We start from the raw sequence: 18120 nt of genomic DNA, 5'->3' as shown, positions 1-18120 counted from the left end.
CAAGTACCTCCCTGGCCTAGACCCTTCTTATTCCCCCAGTCTCTACCTCTGGTACATCAGGTAAAATGTTTATGTCATTCAAGTCTCCTGTCACTTATACACACCTTGGTTCAACCCAACAACCGCCTTCTTCACTGTTTCAGTGAATACCTTTCTCCTCCTATCAAATTCCTTCAGACCAACTCAAAGGTTATTTCTTGTGAAAAGCTTTTCCAAAATCCCTTATCAGAATGAATTGTTTTTACCTGGATGCTATCATAGCACTTGGCCAAACCTCCATGTAAGCATCAATAATGGAGCTTATTCTGACTACTGGTCTTCCCCCTAAAAGTAACCTCCTTCAAAGGGCACATTTTGTTTTAACCATCGTGCCTTCCTATCACTTACTGCATGAGAGGCAAACACACCACATTTAGGAAATGCTGGGAAAAGGCAGGTAGAAAGGATTAATGCAAACTGCAATGTAGAAATGAATCCCAAGATCTGGTTCCTTCACAGAGAAGCACCAGCAACTTCTAGGTAAATTGCCCAAAGAATTATGTACCAACATACACCAAAGGACATATAGTGCTGCCCTAGCCTGTTTGGCTCAGCGGTTAGAGCGTTGGCCCACGGACCAGAGAGGCCCAGTTCGGTTCCCACGGGGGGCACGTGCCTCAATTGCAGCTTGTTCCCGGCCCTTGTTGGGGTCATGTGGGTGGCGACCAGTCCATGTGTCTCTCTCACATCAATGTTTCTCTCTCTCTTCCTCCCTCTTTTCCTCCTGCTCTAGCGTTTAAAAAAAAGGACATATAGTGCTGAAATGTTCTACTCATAGTCTGTTACACAGGTGTGCCCACTTTGTGACAATTCGTAGAGCTATACACTTATGATGGTGCACTCCTTATATGTATGCTATACTTCAATTAAAACATTTACTTGAAGAAAACAACTGCTCTGAAGATAATAAATATCAAAAACTGCTGAAATGAAGACAGAGAGACATGCCAACTCCCCATACACTTGGGTAGATAATCAGATGTTAGCATCTCAACTGTGAAGGAAGTAAAAAGCCTGGCATATGAATATTTGCTACTTTTTAAATTAGAAAAATTCTCTTTAAAAAATGAATAATGCCCTGGCTGATTTTGGCTCAGTGATTACAGCATCAGCCCACAGACCAAAGGGTTGTGGGTTCAATTCCCGGTCAAGGGCATGTACCTCGGTTGCAGGTTTGATCCCCGGCACTGGTTGGGGTCATGCAGGAGGCAACCAATTGATGTGTCTCTGTCACATCTATGTTTCTCTTTCTCCCCCCCCCCCCCCCCTTCTACTCTTTCAAAAATCAATGGAAAATATCTTTGGGTGAGGATTAAAAAACAAAAAAAAGAAAGAATACTGATTGCAATTTGCTTTAAGTTACTGTAGTTTCCTGTTGAAAAAGTATAAGAATAGAGCGCCTAACTTTTATGCTTGGGTTTTGAAACCTAAATATTAAGTTTAATGGGCAGATAAAATATACCTTAGCAAAAAAGAAACAGAAATACTTTTCCTGAATGAATTATTTAAATCTAAATGTTAGTCAAATCAACTCTATCCCTAGACTTTCATCTTTAACATATAGGTGTTTTCTTACAAAAAAATTTTTGTAAGAAAAATTTTTGATTTCCCATGGTTTGGATAAAAAAAAAAGTAAAACTAAAATTAAACTTGCAAATTAAAAAAAAAAACCTTTAAAAACTAGATTTCCATTATTTAAGGCCCAATACAATGCCTGGCAGAAAACATCCCTAAAAAATATTGACTAATTGGATGTATGCATGAAAGTCTAAATGTCCCTAGAGAAAAGAATGGTTTGGATAAATTATGTTGCATCCACACAATGAAGTATTATACAGTTGTAAAAAAAAAAAAAAATGAGGAAGATCTGTATGAATTAATATGAATTTACAGGATACACAGCTAAGTGGGAAAGCAATGTATAAAGAAAGTATCTCTTGCCCTGGCCGGTTTGGCTCAGCGGTTAGAGCGTCGGCCTGCGGTCCAGAGAGACCCGGGTTTGGTTCCCGCTAAGGGCACGTACCTCGGTTGCAGTTTGTCCCCGGCCCTGGTCGGTTGTGCGGGTGGCAGCCACTCGATGTGTCCCTTTCACATCAATGTTTCTCTCTCTTTCTGTTCCTCTCTCTCCCTCCCACTCTACCTGAACAAAAAATGGAAAAATGTCCTTGGGTGAGGATTAAAAAAAAAGAAAGTATCTCTTATATATGCTACCCTTCATGTAAGAAAGGGGAGGATAGCTCTGGCTGGTTTGGCTCAGCAGTTAGAGCGTCGGCCTGCAGTCCAGAGAGACCCGGGTTCGGTTCTCGCTAGGGGCGCGTACCTCAGTTGCAGTTTGTCCCCAGCCCTGGTTGGTCGTGCGGGTGGCAGCCAGTTGATGCGTCCCTTTCACATCGATGTTTCTCTCTCTCTCTCCCACTCCCACTCTACCTGAACAAAAAATGGAAAAATGTCCTCGGGTGAGGATAAAAAAAAGAGAAAGGAAAGGATATAGGAAATGTCCATGTATCTGCTCAATTTGTTAACAAGAAATGCAAGAAAAATAAAGCAAAAAACGACGAGATGAATGCCTACAAAGGGTATATAAAAACTGGATAGGAAGAAGGGAGGAATGGAAATAAATTATGGGAATGAGGAGAAACATTTCTCTCAGGATACCCTCTTTTACAGTTTGAGGCTCAGAACAAGATAATGTTAAAGAGATCCCAAATGTAAATGAATGCAATAAAACAGACATGGGTGAACTCAAAATAGAACAAAAACAGTAACAAATGGGCCCGAGTGTATTATAAATGAATATAGCACGACAGCACTAAAGGGGAAGTAACTAAGACAACAAATATGCTAAGCAATTTTGGAAAACAGCATTTGACTATACAATTGTAAGACTAAATACAAAAAGAACTGTGCACAAATACTGTACCCTAGTAAATTTAATTTTCATTTGGGTATGGGTTAACAATTCTGAAATGACTATAAGTATATACTGAGATTGAGTAAATAGGTAGTTACAAATGGATACTAAGAGACATGTTTTTTTACTGTTGAAGACATGGGTTATAAATAAGGAAAAGTGATATAGAGTGAACACTAAAGTATTGGATTAAAATTAGAAGAATCAGCCCTGGCCGGTTTGGCTCAGCGGTAAGAGCATCGGCCTGCACTCGAGAGAGACCCGGGTTCGGTTCCCGCAAGGGCATGTACCTCAGTTGCAGTTTGTCCCTGGCACTGGTTGGGTTGTGCAGGTGGCAGCTGCTCGATGTGTGCCTTTCACATCGTCGATCCCCCCCCCTCCCCCCCCGCTCTATCTGAACAAAAATTGAAAAAATGTCCTCGGGTGAAGATTAAAAAATAAATAAATAAATAAAATCAGAGTGAGGAATCAGTATGAATCCATGGTAGATTTTTAAAGATGCACACAGATGTATTTGGAAATAAACACAGATGTGCATGTATACACACATACACATCCTTGTAATGCCCACTGAGAAGGACCAGAATAGGTGATACCACAGTAGGAATGAGCACACCAAGATTTAATCCTGCAAAGGAACTACAAGTTCCTTGGAAAAATGGTTCCTTCCCAGGCAGGGGCAGGAAAAATACAAGATGAACCTGGAGCATCTTATGGCACCAGATAAAGGTTGTGGTTGCACCACATAATGAATGTACTAACTGCCACTAAATTGTTCACTTTAATATGATTAATTTTGTTATGTGAATTTCACCTCAATAAATTTGAAAAAATAAATGATAGGGACATGTTGAAGGCACAAAAGCCAACTTGAAGGAGCTGCTAATGTCCCCCTGTAGGACAATTTAAATAATAAAATAATTAATGATAATAAAAAATTATAACCACAGAACAAAATAAACATGCTCATATAAAGAAATAAGAAATAAATGAGGAAAAAGAGACATCTCTTGCTCTCACCAGAGTTGAAATTAGTAAGTTTAGAAGAAATGATGAAAATTGGCAAATACCACAGCAAGAATTGATGCAAACAAAAATCATCAATGGAGGTTAAAATTTGTGAGGCAATGTATGGTGAGGAACTGGATATCTGCTTAGTTTTAAAGTATGACTCCATGAAACGCTAATTACTTACAAAAGAAGGAACTTCTGGTAAAGATGGCAGCATAGGTAACCACGGTACTCTTCTCCTCCCATAAGCACCTTAAAAATTACAACAAAACTATAGAACAACCATCATTCAGACTCCTGAAATCAAGCTGAATGGAAATCCTACAACAATGAAATTAAAGAATAAGCCACATCCAGACTGTGACTGTACTCCAAATCCTAGACTTATTAATTTTCCTTATATCCTGTTTGAAACAAGTTTTGCTTATTCCATAAAGAAAAACTAAAAAAACTAAAAGATTTTGTTCACTCTTTCAGTACACAAATAAGAGTCATAGTTTTAAACAAAAAGCTTCATTTAGTGTCTATATTTTTGTAGCTAACAGGATATGACATCTGGTTTTTTCATGCACTTTCATGCCCCAAAGGGTCTACTTCGGGTGTAGTGTGCTAAGAATATTGAGGACTCATCAGCCCTTCCTCCAGCTAGTGAGGCAGTGCTTCCCCATCAGGTCAGGCAGAGCCAAGAGAACCTCAGGCTACTGACTTCCTCCCTTCATCCAGGGCTCAGCTCCTAGAGTGGGGGTACCACTAAGAAAGAAGCCTGTCATCTCTACCCCCATCTCCAGAGTCCTGGCTCAGAAATTGTCCCTGGGGGAAAAGCAGGCCATAGAACAAATAGCTCCTAATCTCTTCCCAAAGGAATTAGCTTCATTTGCAAAAGAGCATGAAGGAGTTTAAACTTAAAGCCCTCTCAAAAAATAGTGGAGGCTGTAGAGGAAGGAACTGGGAGACTTGGAGAGCCAATGAAAATAGAGCCTAGACTGCAGGTGGCTAGACTGCAAGAGAGAACCAGGGAAAGTGTCAACTTTCCTGGAGTCAGAAATAATAAACACTGAACACAGAAACAATTTCTTCAAAGGAACCACGATTTGATTTGGATTAGTTTGTAGAATGTATGCTCCAGTGCGCTATTGTAAACAACAGAACATCAATCAGCAATTAGTGTAGTGGTCACTGAAAGGGTGAGAGAGAATCCCACCAGGGACAGCAGTCATCCCAGGATGATCTCCTAAACTGTGCCTCCTTAAGGAGCAACAACCTGGGGAGTGGGGGAGTGAGTGGGAGAGAAAGTACAGGATTTAACAAGTAATGATTTCAAAACAGCCATTATAACTGTGCTCACTGAACTAAAGAAAAGCTTCACTGAAGAAGAAAAGGAAAGCATGGCAATGTTGCATCAAATAAAGAATATCAATAAAGAAACAGAAATTTTAAGAAAAGAACCAAATGGAAATTCTGGAGTTGAAAAGTACAGTAAAAGAAATAAAAAATTCAGTAGAGGGACTCAACAGATCTTAACTGGCAAAAGCAAGAATCAGCAAGATTCTTGAAGAATCCAGCAAGATTCAGAAGACAGATCTATAGAGATTATGTAAATTGAAGAAAAGAAAGAATGAGGAAAAATGAACAGAGCCTCAGAGAAACTTAGGATACCATTAAGTATAACATCACAAATGTAATGGGAATACCAGAGGAGAGAATAGAAAGCTGAGAACAAATATTCATGGATAAATAATGATTGAATACTTCCCAAAGTTATTGAAGAACAATAACCTACACATCTAGGAAGCAAGACCCACAGACAGACACATCATCGTAAAAATAATAAAATTCAAACACAAGAAAATCGTGAAAGCAACAAGAGGATAATAATGCATCACTAACAAAGGAACCCCCCAAAAATCAATAGCTGACTTCTTATCAGAAACCATGGTAGCAAGAAGGCAGTGGTATAGCACAGGTGCTAAAAACAAACAAAAAACTGTCAACCAAGAACCTACATCCAGCGCAGCTATTTTCCAAATACAAAGGTAAATAAACATTCCAAGATAAACAAAATTTTATAGAGCTCGTTGCTGACAGACCTACTTTACATGAAATACTAAAGGAATTTCATCAGGCTGAAAGCAAGTAAACCTAGACAGTAATTTAAATACACACAAAGAGCACCAGTCATTAATTATGTGATTATAATAGATGCTATTAATGCATACTTTTTCTCCTTTCTCAACCGACTAAAAAAGACATTGTATAAATAATGTAATATAGTTTTGAGTCTATAACACATAGAAATATAGTACATTTGCCAATGACAGCACAAAGGAAGTAGGTGAGAATAAAGATGTAATTTGCTCCGGAAATAATAACAGATGGTAAAACAATAATTATAACAATGTATTGTTGGGTTTGAAACATTAACAACTATTATGTGTATAACAGTACCACCAGCAAAAAAGGTGGGTAAAGGAAATATAAGAATACAACTTTATAGGAATAACATTTCTATATATTGCTGAAATCAAGCTAGTATAAACCTGAAGCTGATTCTGGTAAGTTGAGATGTGTACGATAAACCCTGAAACAACTACTAAAATATACTCAAAAAGCAGTGAAAAATTCACTAATGAAATTAAAGTGCTACATTAGAAAATAGTCAATCAATGCATAAAATAAAGGAAAAATATAAGAACTAAAAAGACATGTGACATATGAAAAACATGTAAGATGGCAGATATAAATCAAACTATATCAGTAACATAGATGAATTAAACAGTACAGTCAAAAGGTACACATTACCAGACTGGATTTTTAAAAGCATATTCCAACCTCATGTTATGTACAGAGACACACTATAGCTATCAAGTCACAAATAGGTTTAAGTAAAAAAAAAAAGACATACCATACAAGTAAAAACCATAGGAAAGCTAGAATGGCTATACTAATATCAAACAAAGACTTTAAAACAAAAAATATTACTAGAGATAAAGAGGGAAGATTTAAAACTATAAACATATGTACCCAAAAACAGAACACCAAAACAGGTGAGCCAAAAACATTAAGACAGAAATAGACAATTCGATAATAATAGCTAGAGACTTTCAATAATGGTGTAAATAACTATAAATGAGCTGAAGCTGACAGACATAGAACACTCCACCCAACACAACAGACTATACATTCTTTTTGCCTTGGCCAGTGTGGTTCAGTTGGTTAAGTGTTGGCCATGCACCAAAAGGTTGCGGGTTCGATCCCTGGTCGGGGCGTGTGCAGGAGGCAACCAATAGATGTTTCTCTCTCACATGGATGTCTCTCTCTCCCTTCCTTTCCTCACTCTCTAAAATCAGTAAAAACATATTTTAAAAAAACAACAAACAAACAACAGCCCTAGCCGGTTTGGCTCAGCGGTCAGAGCATCGGCCTGCGGTCCAGAGGGACCCAGGTTCAGTTCCCGCTAAGGGCACGTACCTCAGTTGCAGTTTGTCCCCGGCCCTGGATGGTCGTGCGGGTGGCAGCCACTCGATGTGTCCCTTTCACGTCAATGTTTCTCTCTCTCTCTCTCTCTCTTCCTCTCTCTCCCTCCCACGCTACCTGAACAAAAAATGGAAAAATGTCCTCGGGCGAGGATTAAAAAAAATAAAAAAATAAAAAACAGAAAAAAATCAATGAAACTAAGAGCTGGTTCTTCAAAAAGATAAAATTGACAAGCTTTTAGCTAGACTCACCAAGAAAAAGAGAGGTCTCAAATAAATAAAATCAGAAATGAAAAAGAAGTCACAACTAATACACAGAAATACAAAGATCATAAGCTACTATTATGAACAATTATATGGCAACAAACTGGACAACCTAGAAGAAATTAATTCCTAGAAAAATACAATCTTCCAAGACTGAACCAAGAAAAACTACAAAATCTAAATAGACCAATTATTAGTAAAATGATTGGCTAGATAAAAAAAAAAACCCAAAAACTCCTAACTGATACCAAAGCTAGAAAAAAAAAAAAAACTACAAAAGAGAAAAAAGAAAATCACGGGCCAATATCCCTGATGAACACAGACACAAAAATCCTCAACAAAATAACAGCCTAATTCAACTATACATAAAAAGGATCATATATCATGAGCAAGTGGGATTTATTCCAGGGATACGAAGATTGTTCAACATATGCAAATCAATCAATGTGATACACCACATAAACAAAAGGAAGGATAAAAAACACATAATCAGCCCTGGCCGGTTTGGCTCAGCAGTTGGAGGGTCGGCCTGTGGATCAGAGTTCTGGGTTTGGTTTCCGCTAGGGGCACATACAAAAAAAAAAAAACACACCACATTATCATATCACATAATCGTATCAATAGGTGCAGAAAAGGCATCTGATAAAATTCAACATCCGTTTATGATAAAGACTCTCAACAAGGTGGCTATAGGAGAACAGACCTCATTATAATAAAGGGCATATATGACAAACCCACAGCTCACGTCACACTCGATGGTGAAAAGCTGAAAGCTTTTCCTGCAAGATCAGCAACAAGACAAAGATGCCCACTCTTGCCACTTTTATCCAACCGAGTATTGGAAGTTCTAGCACAACAATTAGTATAGCAAGAAAAAAATAAAAAGTATCCAAATCAAAAAGAAAGAAGTAAAACTGTCATTATTTGCAGATGACATGATACTATATATAGAAAACCCTGAAGACTCCACCAAAAAAAAAAAACTGTTAGAACTAACAAATGTACTTAGAAAAGTTACAGGATACAAAATTAACATACAGAAATCTGTGATGTTCTGATACAATAATAATGAACTACAATAAAGAGAAATTAATAAAATAATCCCATTTACACCAAAAAGAATAAAATACCTAGAAATACATTTAATCAAGGAGGTAAAAACCAGTACACAGAAAACTATAAGACATGATGAAAGAAACTGAAGACACGAATAAATGAAAGCTATTCCGTGCTCATGGATTTTAAGAATTAATATTGTTAAAATGTCCATATTACCCAAAGCAATCTACAGATTTAGTGCAAACCCTATCAAAATTACAAGGCATCTTTTCAGAGAATTAGAACAAATGACTCTAAACTTTGTATGGAATGACTCAAGATCCCAAATGCCCAAAGTCACCTTGAGAAAAAAGAACAAAGCTGGAGGTATCATGCTCCCTGATTCAAACTCTATTACAAAGTGATAGTAATCAAAATAGTGTGACATTGACATAAAAACAGACACACATACCAATGGAATAGAAGAACCCAGAAATAAACCTACATGTATATGGACAATTAATTTACAACAAAGAAGCCAAGAACATACAATGAAGAAAGGACAGTCTCTTTAATAACAAAAATATGGCCTGGTTGGTGTGGCTCAGTGGTTGAGTGTTGACCCATGCACCAAGAGGTTGCCAGTTTGACTCCAGGTCAGGGCACATGCCCAGGTTGTGGGCCTGATCCCCAGTGGGGGCACGAAGGAGGTGGCCAATCGATGATCTCTCTCATTGATCTTTCTCTCTCTCCCTCTCCCTTCCTCTCTCTCTAAAATCAATAAAGAAAAAGAAGTTAGATAAAGATGCTAGACATCATTAGTCATCAGGTAATATACTACTTCACAACTACTAAGACAGTAGAATAAAAAAGCCAGATAAAGTGTTATCAAGGATGTAAATAAATCAAAACTCTCATACCCTAATGGAGGAAATGCATAATGATCCAGCTGCTTTGGAAAACAGTCCGGCAGCTCTTCAAATAATTAAACACAGAGTTACAATATTACCCAGCAATTCCATGGCTAGGTAAATAATACCCAAGAAAAATGAAAGCTTATGTCCACATGGAAACATGTACATCAATGTTTTATGTCCTCATGGACAGGGACCTACAATTGCTTGCTCAGTCTTGCCCAGTTTGTGGATTGTGCCTGACCAAACGAGGTTCATTAGGGGCCTTACCCCACAAGCAAGAAAGACATGTAATTACTCCTGTCCCATTCCCACAACACCTGCTTTCAACTTTCTCAACCTGTCTATGCCAAAAACTTGGAATTCTGCTAATTTTTATAGAGGAATCCTGTATACCCTGGAACTGGTATCCTGGTCAAAACACCAGCTTCCCGGGCTGGGTTCCTAACATCCTCCCAAATTTATACTCATCCTATGGACCAGCTCATATATTCTTCCAAGTGGTAAATGAAGACCTATGACAAACTAGATACACTCCTAGAAACTGCACTGTGATTACCAACTAAACCTTGAGATAGTCTAGGAATCCTATGTGCTAATCACAACGAGCATCTCACAATTCCAGAGCACAAATACTCTTTCAGAACTCCATGGCTGCACATGCAGCTCCCTCTCCTGACATGGCCACTGTGCCCTGCTCTACCTGGAATCGCCTTCACATTTACTTTTCCTCTGTGACGTGTCTCAAAAATTAGTATAACCCTGGCCGGTTTGGCTCAGTGGTTAAAGTGACAGTCCACAAACCTAAGGGTCATGGGTTCCATTCCTGGTCAAGGGCATGTACCTGGGTTGCAGGTTCAACCCCTGGCCCCCGTCCAGGTCGTTCAGGAGGCAACCAATCGATGGGTCTCTCTCACATCACTGTTTCTCTCTCTCTCTCCCTCTCCCTCTCTCTCTCTCTCTCTCTCTCACCCTCCCTCCCTCCCTCCCTCCCTTCCATTCTCTCTAAAACTCAATGGAAAAATATCCTCAGGTGAGGATTAACAAAAAAACAAAACATTAGTATAGCCTCTGTCTCTGCTATTATGGTCAAAAGACCAATAGCTAAGAGTATAATCTCTGGAATAAGCAAGCCTGAGTTCAAACTTCACTCTACCACTTAATGTATGACCGTGTCAAGTTTCTCAACCATTCCGCATTGTTCTTCTCACTTATAGAAAGGAGGTAATAATAATACCTCCCAGGGTTGTTATGAGGATTAAATGAGAGAATATGCAACATGTAATATGTATATAACAGTACAAGCCCAGCACGGTTTATTGCTTCTATCTCAGTCAATCTGATGGTATCATATTTGTTTACAGGCATCTTTCCTACCGGTCCCTTAGCTTCTCAAAGGTGTAAAGTTTCTTATTCCTTCTCATATTTATAACATATTATACAGTGCTACACTTAGGTACATAAAAGAGACCAATGAATGAGTGAAAAATAAAACCATTAGTCCAGCAACATCAACGAGTATGGGAACCATGTTTATAATATAAAAATCAGAGCACATGGTTAATGGGTATACTGAATATCTGAAATTAGGTCTGCTCTGGAAAATCCAAGTTGTTTGCAAATCTAGATAGACTACAAATGCTTAGCAGTTAGGGTGATTACATAAACAATAGCATTACAATACAGGGACTTTTATATAACTATAACAGGTTTCTACTGATACCTGAAAGAGTCTGGACAAAACTCTAAGCAACAAAAAAGAGCAGAAGAATATGTATGCATGGAAGCATTACAGAGCTGTTCAAGGAGTGATCACCAAAGAGAACAAACTTTTTGTGTGTATCTAAAACACATGGTGAAAGAATCTTATATCTTTAAAATTAATTTTGAGTCTAGAGACAGTTTAATATAAGAAAAATGCCTGTCATGTCTTTATATAAGAAATAAAATCAATGGAACAGAGATTCCAAAACTCGCAATCCCTTAAATAGGACATAGTGAGAAGGGTCAAGTTTTTCCATTACTATAATTCTGAATAGGTAAGTTTCCTGATATAAAAAAAAATCCATTTACCATTCTTATGGTTAATTCCATTATTTCCTAAGTACTTTTAAGGCCAATCATTTATTTTGTTCATATCAGGGACAATCAACAGCTTGATTAAATTAACTATTCAAAGTTCTCCCTAGGTAAGTCTTTTTCCTTTGGTACAATTAAAAAATAAAATCTAAAATGCATAAATTTGTTCACAAAGAAGATCTTCAACAAGTTTTTCATTCATTTTTCCTTAAAGAGTTCCCCCCAAAATTAGAACCCAACTCACAGAAAATAAAGAAAAAAATACCATACTTGCTCAAGCACAGAGCATGTTTTTTATATCAACTTATTTTAAACATATATATACTCACAGAGATATGTCAATATCTAAATATGCATATCTATATACACACATCAGAGAAAAATTAAGTCATGAATCCATCTTTTACTGACTTGTAACTCTGTACAAGTCAATAAAATAATGCCAGCAATAGCATCCTCTAATAACTAGGCAATGATGAGTACTCTAATTGGACTCTAACAAACCAAATATGCACTCATCTCAACACTCCATCTTTCTTGCTATCAACATTTCTTAGCTTATAAGGAAAGAAGACAGGTAAAAAGTATGGGTTGAAATTTACTCCCAATAGTTTATCTTCAAAAAAAGCCAAAACAAAAATGTATTATCTCTGAATATAGTTCCAATCAATGAACAGATAACCTTCCTTTAAAACCCAGTTCAACAGTCTAGAAAACTTAAAATTTTTTAAAAATTGTGTTAATCAGAATCTCCCATCTACTTCATAAATACTTTTGTCTAAAGAGCAATCTGTCAACACATGTAGTTTAAATTATTAACTACACAGCACCAAATCATTAGTATAATCAGCATATAAATTTCATAAAGATACTGATTGTGTTCTTTTGGGCATTTTATACAACACCCAGTACAAGGATGCTTATTATACATTTATGATGTTTAATAATAAAAATAAAGTGCTAAAACAAAAGTCTTTACTATGCAACTTGGCTGTCATGTATAACATAAACCACTGATCATCAGTATGTTTCTCCAAGTACAATTATAAGAAACCAAAAACAAAACAAACCCCATTCGAATCAGAAATTCTGTCTCCTCGATTCAAGAATACCATGTCATTTTTACATTAGACAGAAACTGTCAGGCCACTAACAGATAGCAAGTAACATGCAGACTTCTGGGGTATTTAACCTAAGCATTTATGCACCATTAACAAAGCACAACGCCTAGTATATTTCATGCACATTTTCAAAGATGTTTTCCTTACCTTTCCCATTTTGCCATGTAGTATACCAAGATAAAGTAAGGAACGAAGTGATAAATGCTAAAACGGTGGCTACAGTTCCATTTCGGAGCCTCATCTCATTTCACCATCACACTGGTTCACACATTTACGAAGTCAACTGAATCCAGTACTCCTGGCTCTGGGCCAATGAAAACAATCAATCAGAGAGGTTCATTTCAGATGCTTTGCAGAATAAGTCTGACTGCAACACCAGTCACTACTGCTATTCAGAATTGTCTTCACAGTCTTCATAGGTTGATATCTCAGGCTTTCTTCCTATCCAAGAGGAAAACAGAAAGAAAAACTTGTTCAGTAATGCAAAATATTGGTTTCTTCATTTATTAATCACCATTACAGACAGACTTTTGAGCCCAGTTGGAGAGTGTCAACTATGCACCAAGAGGGAGCAGGTTCAATTCCCAGTCCCCAGTAGGGGGCATGCAGGAGGCAGCTGGTCTCAATGTTTCTCTCCCTCTCCCTTCCTCTCTCTAAAAATCAATAAAAACATATTTAAAAAAAAAATACCCACACTTTTGGCAGGACTCAACTATTTCCATGAAGATTATTCCAACATCTAAACCACTCATTTAATACACTAGAATTATAGGCTTTTTTTCCTCAGGAAAAAAAAGCATCAAACTACATATATTCCCTCTTCGTTGGTTTGGTTGTCTGTGAAAAGAAAGTTATGGTTACTTATTTAAGGAGGAAAGTTGTAGGGCTCATTAAACATATAAGAGCCAGATTCCAAGCTGAGAATTCTAATGATCACACAATGGTTCCTGAGTAACATAATCTTCACTTTCCTCAGTTTTCCTATAGCACAATAATTTTTTTTTAATTAAGAAAACTGACAGACTACAACATACAAAGGTCAAAAAACCTGGGTCTTGCTTGGATCTGGCTCCATTGTTACCTACATGGCAAGGTATGTCACTTATATAGGCCTTACTTTTTCATTCATAAAATGTGAAAACCTGTCCTGGCTCCTCTTTCACACATTATCATAAATTATAAAAAGGTTACAGTTATTATTGCTATTCATCATTGTCAGAGAATAAATGTAATGTTTCCAGTGATTAACCTACTCCCAAGACGTAAATTGGGAATGTTTAGGCATTTAAAACATGCATCCATCCAGACAGGATACTGTGTGACTGAGGACCCATCACTTATCATTCCTTCAATTCTGGAAAACCAGACGATCACCATCCATCTAATAAAACTGTTGGAAAAAATGCAATGAAATGAAGTCCTTAGAAGTACTTGAACATAGCTGCCTAGCACATAATAAGTTCTCAATAAATGTTAACTGTGTTACAAATAAAACTTAACAAAAAAAAATAGAGCCAGCCACTGGTTCAATCCACTCTATGCATAGCAGGTCTCATTCTCTGGGGGCATGTCAAGCACTCTGAGATGTACATTGATTCTTGGTGGCCTCAAGAGGACCACAAGATGACTTCGCAATATACTGTATTACAATCTAGTATGGTGAGTTAATACACCTCCATAAAGGCCTACCAAGCCCAAGGGACAATTTCCTCAGTAGAAGAATATGACTGATTAAAGTGGCCATTTGCAGGCAATTCTGAAATTACCATCTCAGCTACTTTGTAAAACTGAACATTTCTAGAAATCTTTTCTAGTGAAGAAAGATCACTAGGGCACAGTATTAGTAACAACAACGACAGACACAACTCATTTAGTATTTCCTATGCTGGGTCCATTACATGTTTTAAATCTTTACAAAATCCTATGAGGCAAGCATTGTTAACTCTATTTTACACACAAGAAAATGAATCCAAAGAGAACTCTAATTTGTATGACTCCAAAGTCTAAGCTCTTACCTACCAGACCCTTTGCTTCTCAAACTCAGCCACCTGCACCGAAGCAGGAAGAGAGGTGCCAGGGATAGCCCCAAGTCTCAGGTTACATGAAGAATGTTTGAACGGTGTTAATTTTACTCAACAGTTTAAGTTGAGTGAATTTTTAAAAATTTTATATTCTATAACAAACATGGTTCTATTATTAAATAAGCGGCAAAATTCCTAAGAAATCTCAAAGTTTAAACTTAAAACTTTAAATAAATTTCTCACATGCTGTGGCCTTTGGCCAAGCCCTCCCCTTTGCATAAACACACATGCCCTCAGGCATGTCTGTTAATCCTCTTTGGCCAGCTCTAACTGTGGTAGAATATTCTAGAAGCATTGAACTCCCCCCTCCCACCCACCACTTCCTTCCTTACTCTTGCTATCTGATAATTTACAAGTTATCGCTGTTTTCTAAACTCAAAGTTATTCACCTTCTGAAGTCAAGACAAGTTAACATAAAATATGCCCATGTCTACAGTTCAGAATTTAAAATCTTCATGGCAAAATTCTACAATTTCAACTAAATTCCATAAAGCACCTAATACCTTGTCTTATATCAATAAGCACCCAATAATGAGTTCTGATTATTAAAAGAGAAGTGATAATTCAGTGAATTATATAATTTGTCATTTTAATCCTGGTGTGACATTATGTAAAATGTGTCACTTTCTGTTGCTATATACTAAGCTCTACCTAACTTCAGGAAGGATTTGTCCTAGTAAAAGACCTAAAAAATATACAGCTTAATAATTGATTAATAATTATGGGAAAGTAAAGAAGCAGAAAATCATAAAATAAAGAATATTTAAAAATACAGTTTTAGCCCTGGCCAGTTTGGCTCAGTGGTTGAGCGTCGGCCTGCAGACCAGGGAGTCTTGAGTTCGGTTCCTGCTAGGGGCACGTACCACAAAAAAAAAACACAAAAGTTTTATTAAATACAAATAAAGCCCATATAAAATTCAGTTTAAATAGGTAGAGACAATTAAAAGTGAATGAATTCTAAAAGCAAAGTAAACTACAGATACACTATTGGAAAACATATAGGATAATAAATATTGGATCCAGGATATTATTAAGCTCTGATTTAAAGAAGATATTTATAATGAATTCTACTAACAGGTAAGACCTAAAAGTCTCCAAGAGAACTACAAGAGTATTTTATTCAGAAAGAATGTAGTCATATATTTTTAATTAGGGTTTCCAAATTAATGAAATTTAACTGCACAGTACAAGAGAAGGCTCCAGACCAGAGCAAACTAATGATCTCTGTGCTCTTAAACCAGGAGAGGCTGTTCAGAGGCTGGACAATCAAAAGCCCTCTGGAGTGACTATCTCAAATAAGAGATAAAGTGACCATATTATAAAGTGTCCACATTCATAAAAATTTTATTCTGAGGCTTTCACTTTACACATTTGAATCTTTTAAAAAGGAGTGGCTAAAGTTACTAGTCATATTCTCCATCTGACAAAATGAAGGGAACTTTCAACTCCAGATCTCAGGCTGAAAAAAATGTTTTATTAACAGATCTTTAAGGACTGCAGTCCTGTATTCTATTATTACATAATAAGTTATTTTAAAGTGTTCTCTGAAAAATTCACTATGGTCCATGGCTGAGAACACCTCCGCTGAACATTAGACAGATTCCTTACTTATCCTATGGACAGGACAGAGGTGCCTGAAGAAAGAAAAGCACAATCATTAAATCCAAGATGTAAACTCTGTACTTTATACACAGCAATTATGTTAAAATTCACTTACTTTACATTTATAAAACGATTAATATTTTTACTTAATACAGCTCACATAATTTCATCATCCAGTGCGTTTTTGGATTTACACGTGTGAGCTAAAGAAATCAATGCTAGGATAACCTGTTAATAAAACTATTTTTTAAAACATTCAGAAAACCACAAAACGTGTATTACTTGATTCTACATTTGGGTTCTAAATCCAAACGGACAACGCTGCCATTATCTTGTATCAGAACTCGTCCCATACCAAAAGCATAACAGCAAAATGTATGGACAGCATTAAACACACACACTGTGCTGCTCCTATTTCGCAGTTCGGATTGTGAGCAACGAACGGGCTCGGAGCACACACGCTGCGAGGAATGAAGCGGGCGCGCGAGCGGTGTGGCTGCCAGTTCATCAAACAGCCTCTGAGACGTCACCTGGTGCCCTCTAATCTAAGGTCCCATGTGGGGGCCCTCAGGTGGGGGCTGAGGCCTGCAGGTGGCTGAGGGGCAGGCTGCCCTCTGACACCGGACCGTCCCCGGGTCCTCACTTCGCAGGGACACTCCTACCACAGCTGCAGCCTCCTCTCCTCGGGGGAGCAGCCTCTGCCTCTGGGCCCGGGACCGCCCCGCTGCCCGTGGAAATGCCGGGCATGGCCCCTCGGGAAGCCCCGTTCGGTCCGCGGACAACTCATTCCCTCTCCTCACCCCCCAAAACCACTCTTTCCTCCACTGCCCCGAAGTCCACCAACCCCGTGGCCTGGGCAGCGCCGGGAACGCACCAAGAGCCCGGCCGGCCACCGGAGAGCGCGCGGCACCCGGGGGCCGCGGCGGCGCGGGGCTGACGGAGCGGCCGGGCGCCCAGCCCGCACCCCGACCGCCCGCAGCAGCCCGCAGCGCGCCAGCTCCTGACCGGGCCGCCGCTCGGGCAGCTCTGTTACCGGCAGGTGGATCTCCGCAACCCCGCGCCTCAGAGCCCAGCACCGGCGCCGCCCCTCAGCCCCGCGCCTCTCGGCGCAGCCGCCCTGAGCCACCACCTCCAGGCCGCCCGCGCCCCACGTCCCCCCGGAAGCCCCCTCACCCTTGCGGGTCCTACCTCCGCTGCTGTCGAGCCTGCTGTGGCCGCCCGCCCGCCCGCTGCTCCTGCCGCTGCCGCTGCCGACGCCGCTGCCAGGCGCCCCGCCTCCCGCCGAGACTCCGCCCCCACTGCTGGAGCGCCGGCAGCCCCGCCCGCGACCCCGCCAGCCATTGGCCGCTGGGGCTGCGCGCCGTTCACTGGGCGCCCCCACGCGGCCAAGCCGCTCGCATCAGTGGCCCACGCAGCTGTCATTTAGGGGCGCGGTCTCGCAGCCTATATAATTCTCGTGAGATCTGCACGCCCCACCCCACCTTCTTTCATTTAGAGTCACCACGGGGTCTGGAGCGGCGTCCCGTTCTCTGGTCCCAGGTTCCGAGAACTTGAGGTCTCCCTGCTGCCCCACCACCACATCTGGCT

General features: G+C 39.2%; 1 protein-coding gene across 3 annotated transcripts in view; it reads right to left on the bottom strand.

Moving 5' to 3' along the window:
• Nucleotides 1-17777, bottom strand: part of MGAT4A (alpha-1,3-mannosyl-glycoprotein 4-beta-N-acetylglucosaminyltransferase A) — a 118090-nt gene extending 100313 nt beyond the window's left edge. For all 3 annotated transcript variants that reach the window (XR_004959641.1, XM_036262169.1, XM_036262170.1), the window contains exons 1-2: nucleotides 17722-17777; nucleotides 12998-13291 (exon numbers count right to left, since the gene is read on the bottom strand). Coding sequence is in view for 2 of the 3 variants with exons in the window: in XM_036262169.1 (XP_036118062.1) it covers nucleotides 12998-13091 (94 nt within the window). In the remaining variant the exon portion in view is untranslated. The remainder of the gene's footprint in view (nucleotides 1-12997; nucleotides 13292-17721) is intronic.
• Nucleotides 17778-18120: the final 343 nt, after the last annotated feature.

Source organism: Molossus molossus, unplaced genomic scaffold (assembly GCF_014108415.1).
Source record: "Molossus molossus isolate mMolMol1 unplaced genomic scaffold, mMolMol1.p scaffold_m16_p_15, whole genome shotgun sequence".
NCBI lineage: Eukaryota > Metazoa > Chordata > Mammalia > Chiroptera > Molossidae > Molossus > Molossus molossus.
This window is presented reverse-complemented; position numbering and strand designations above follow the sequence as displayed.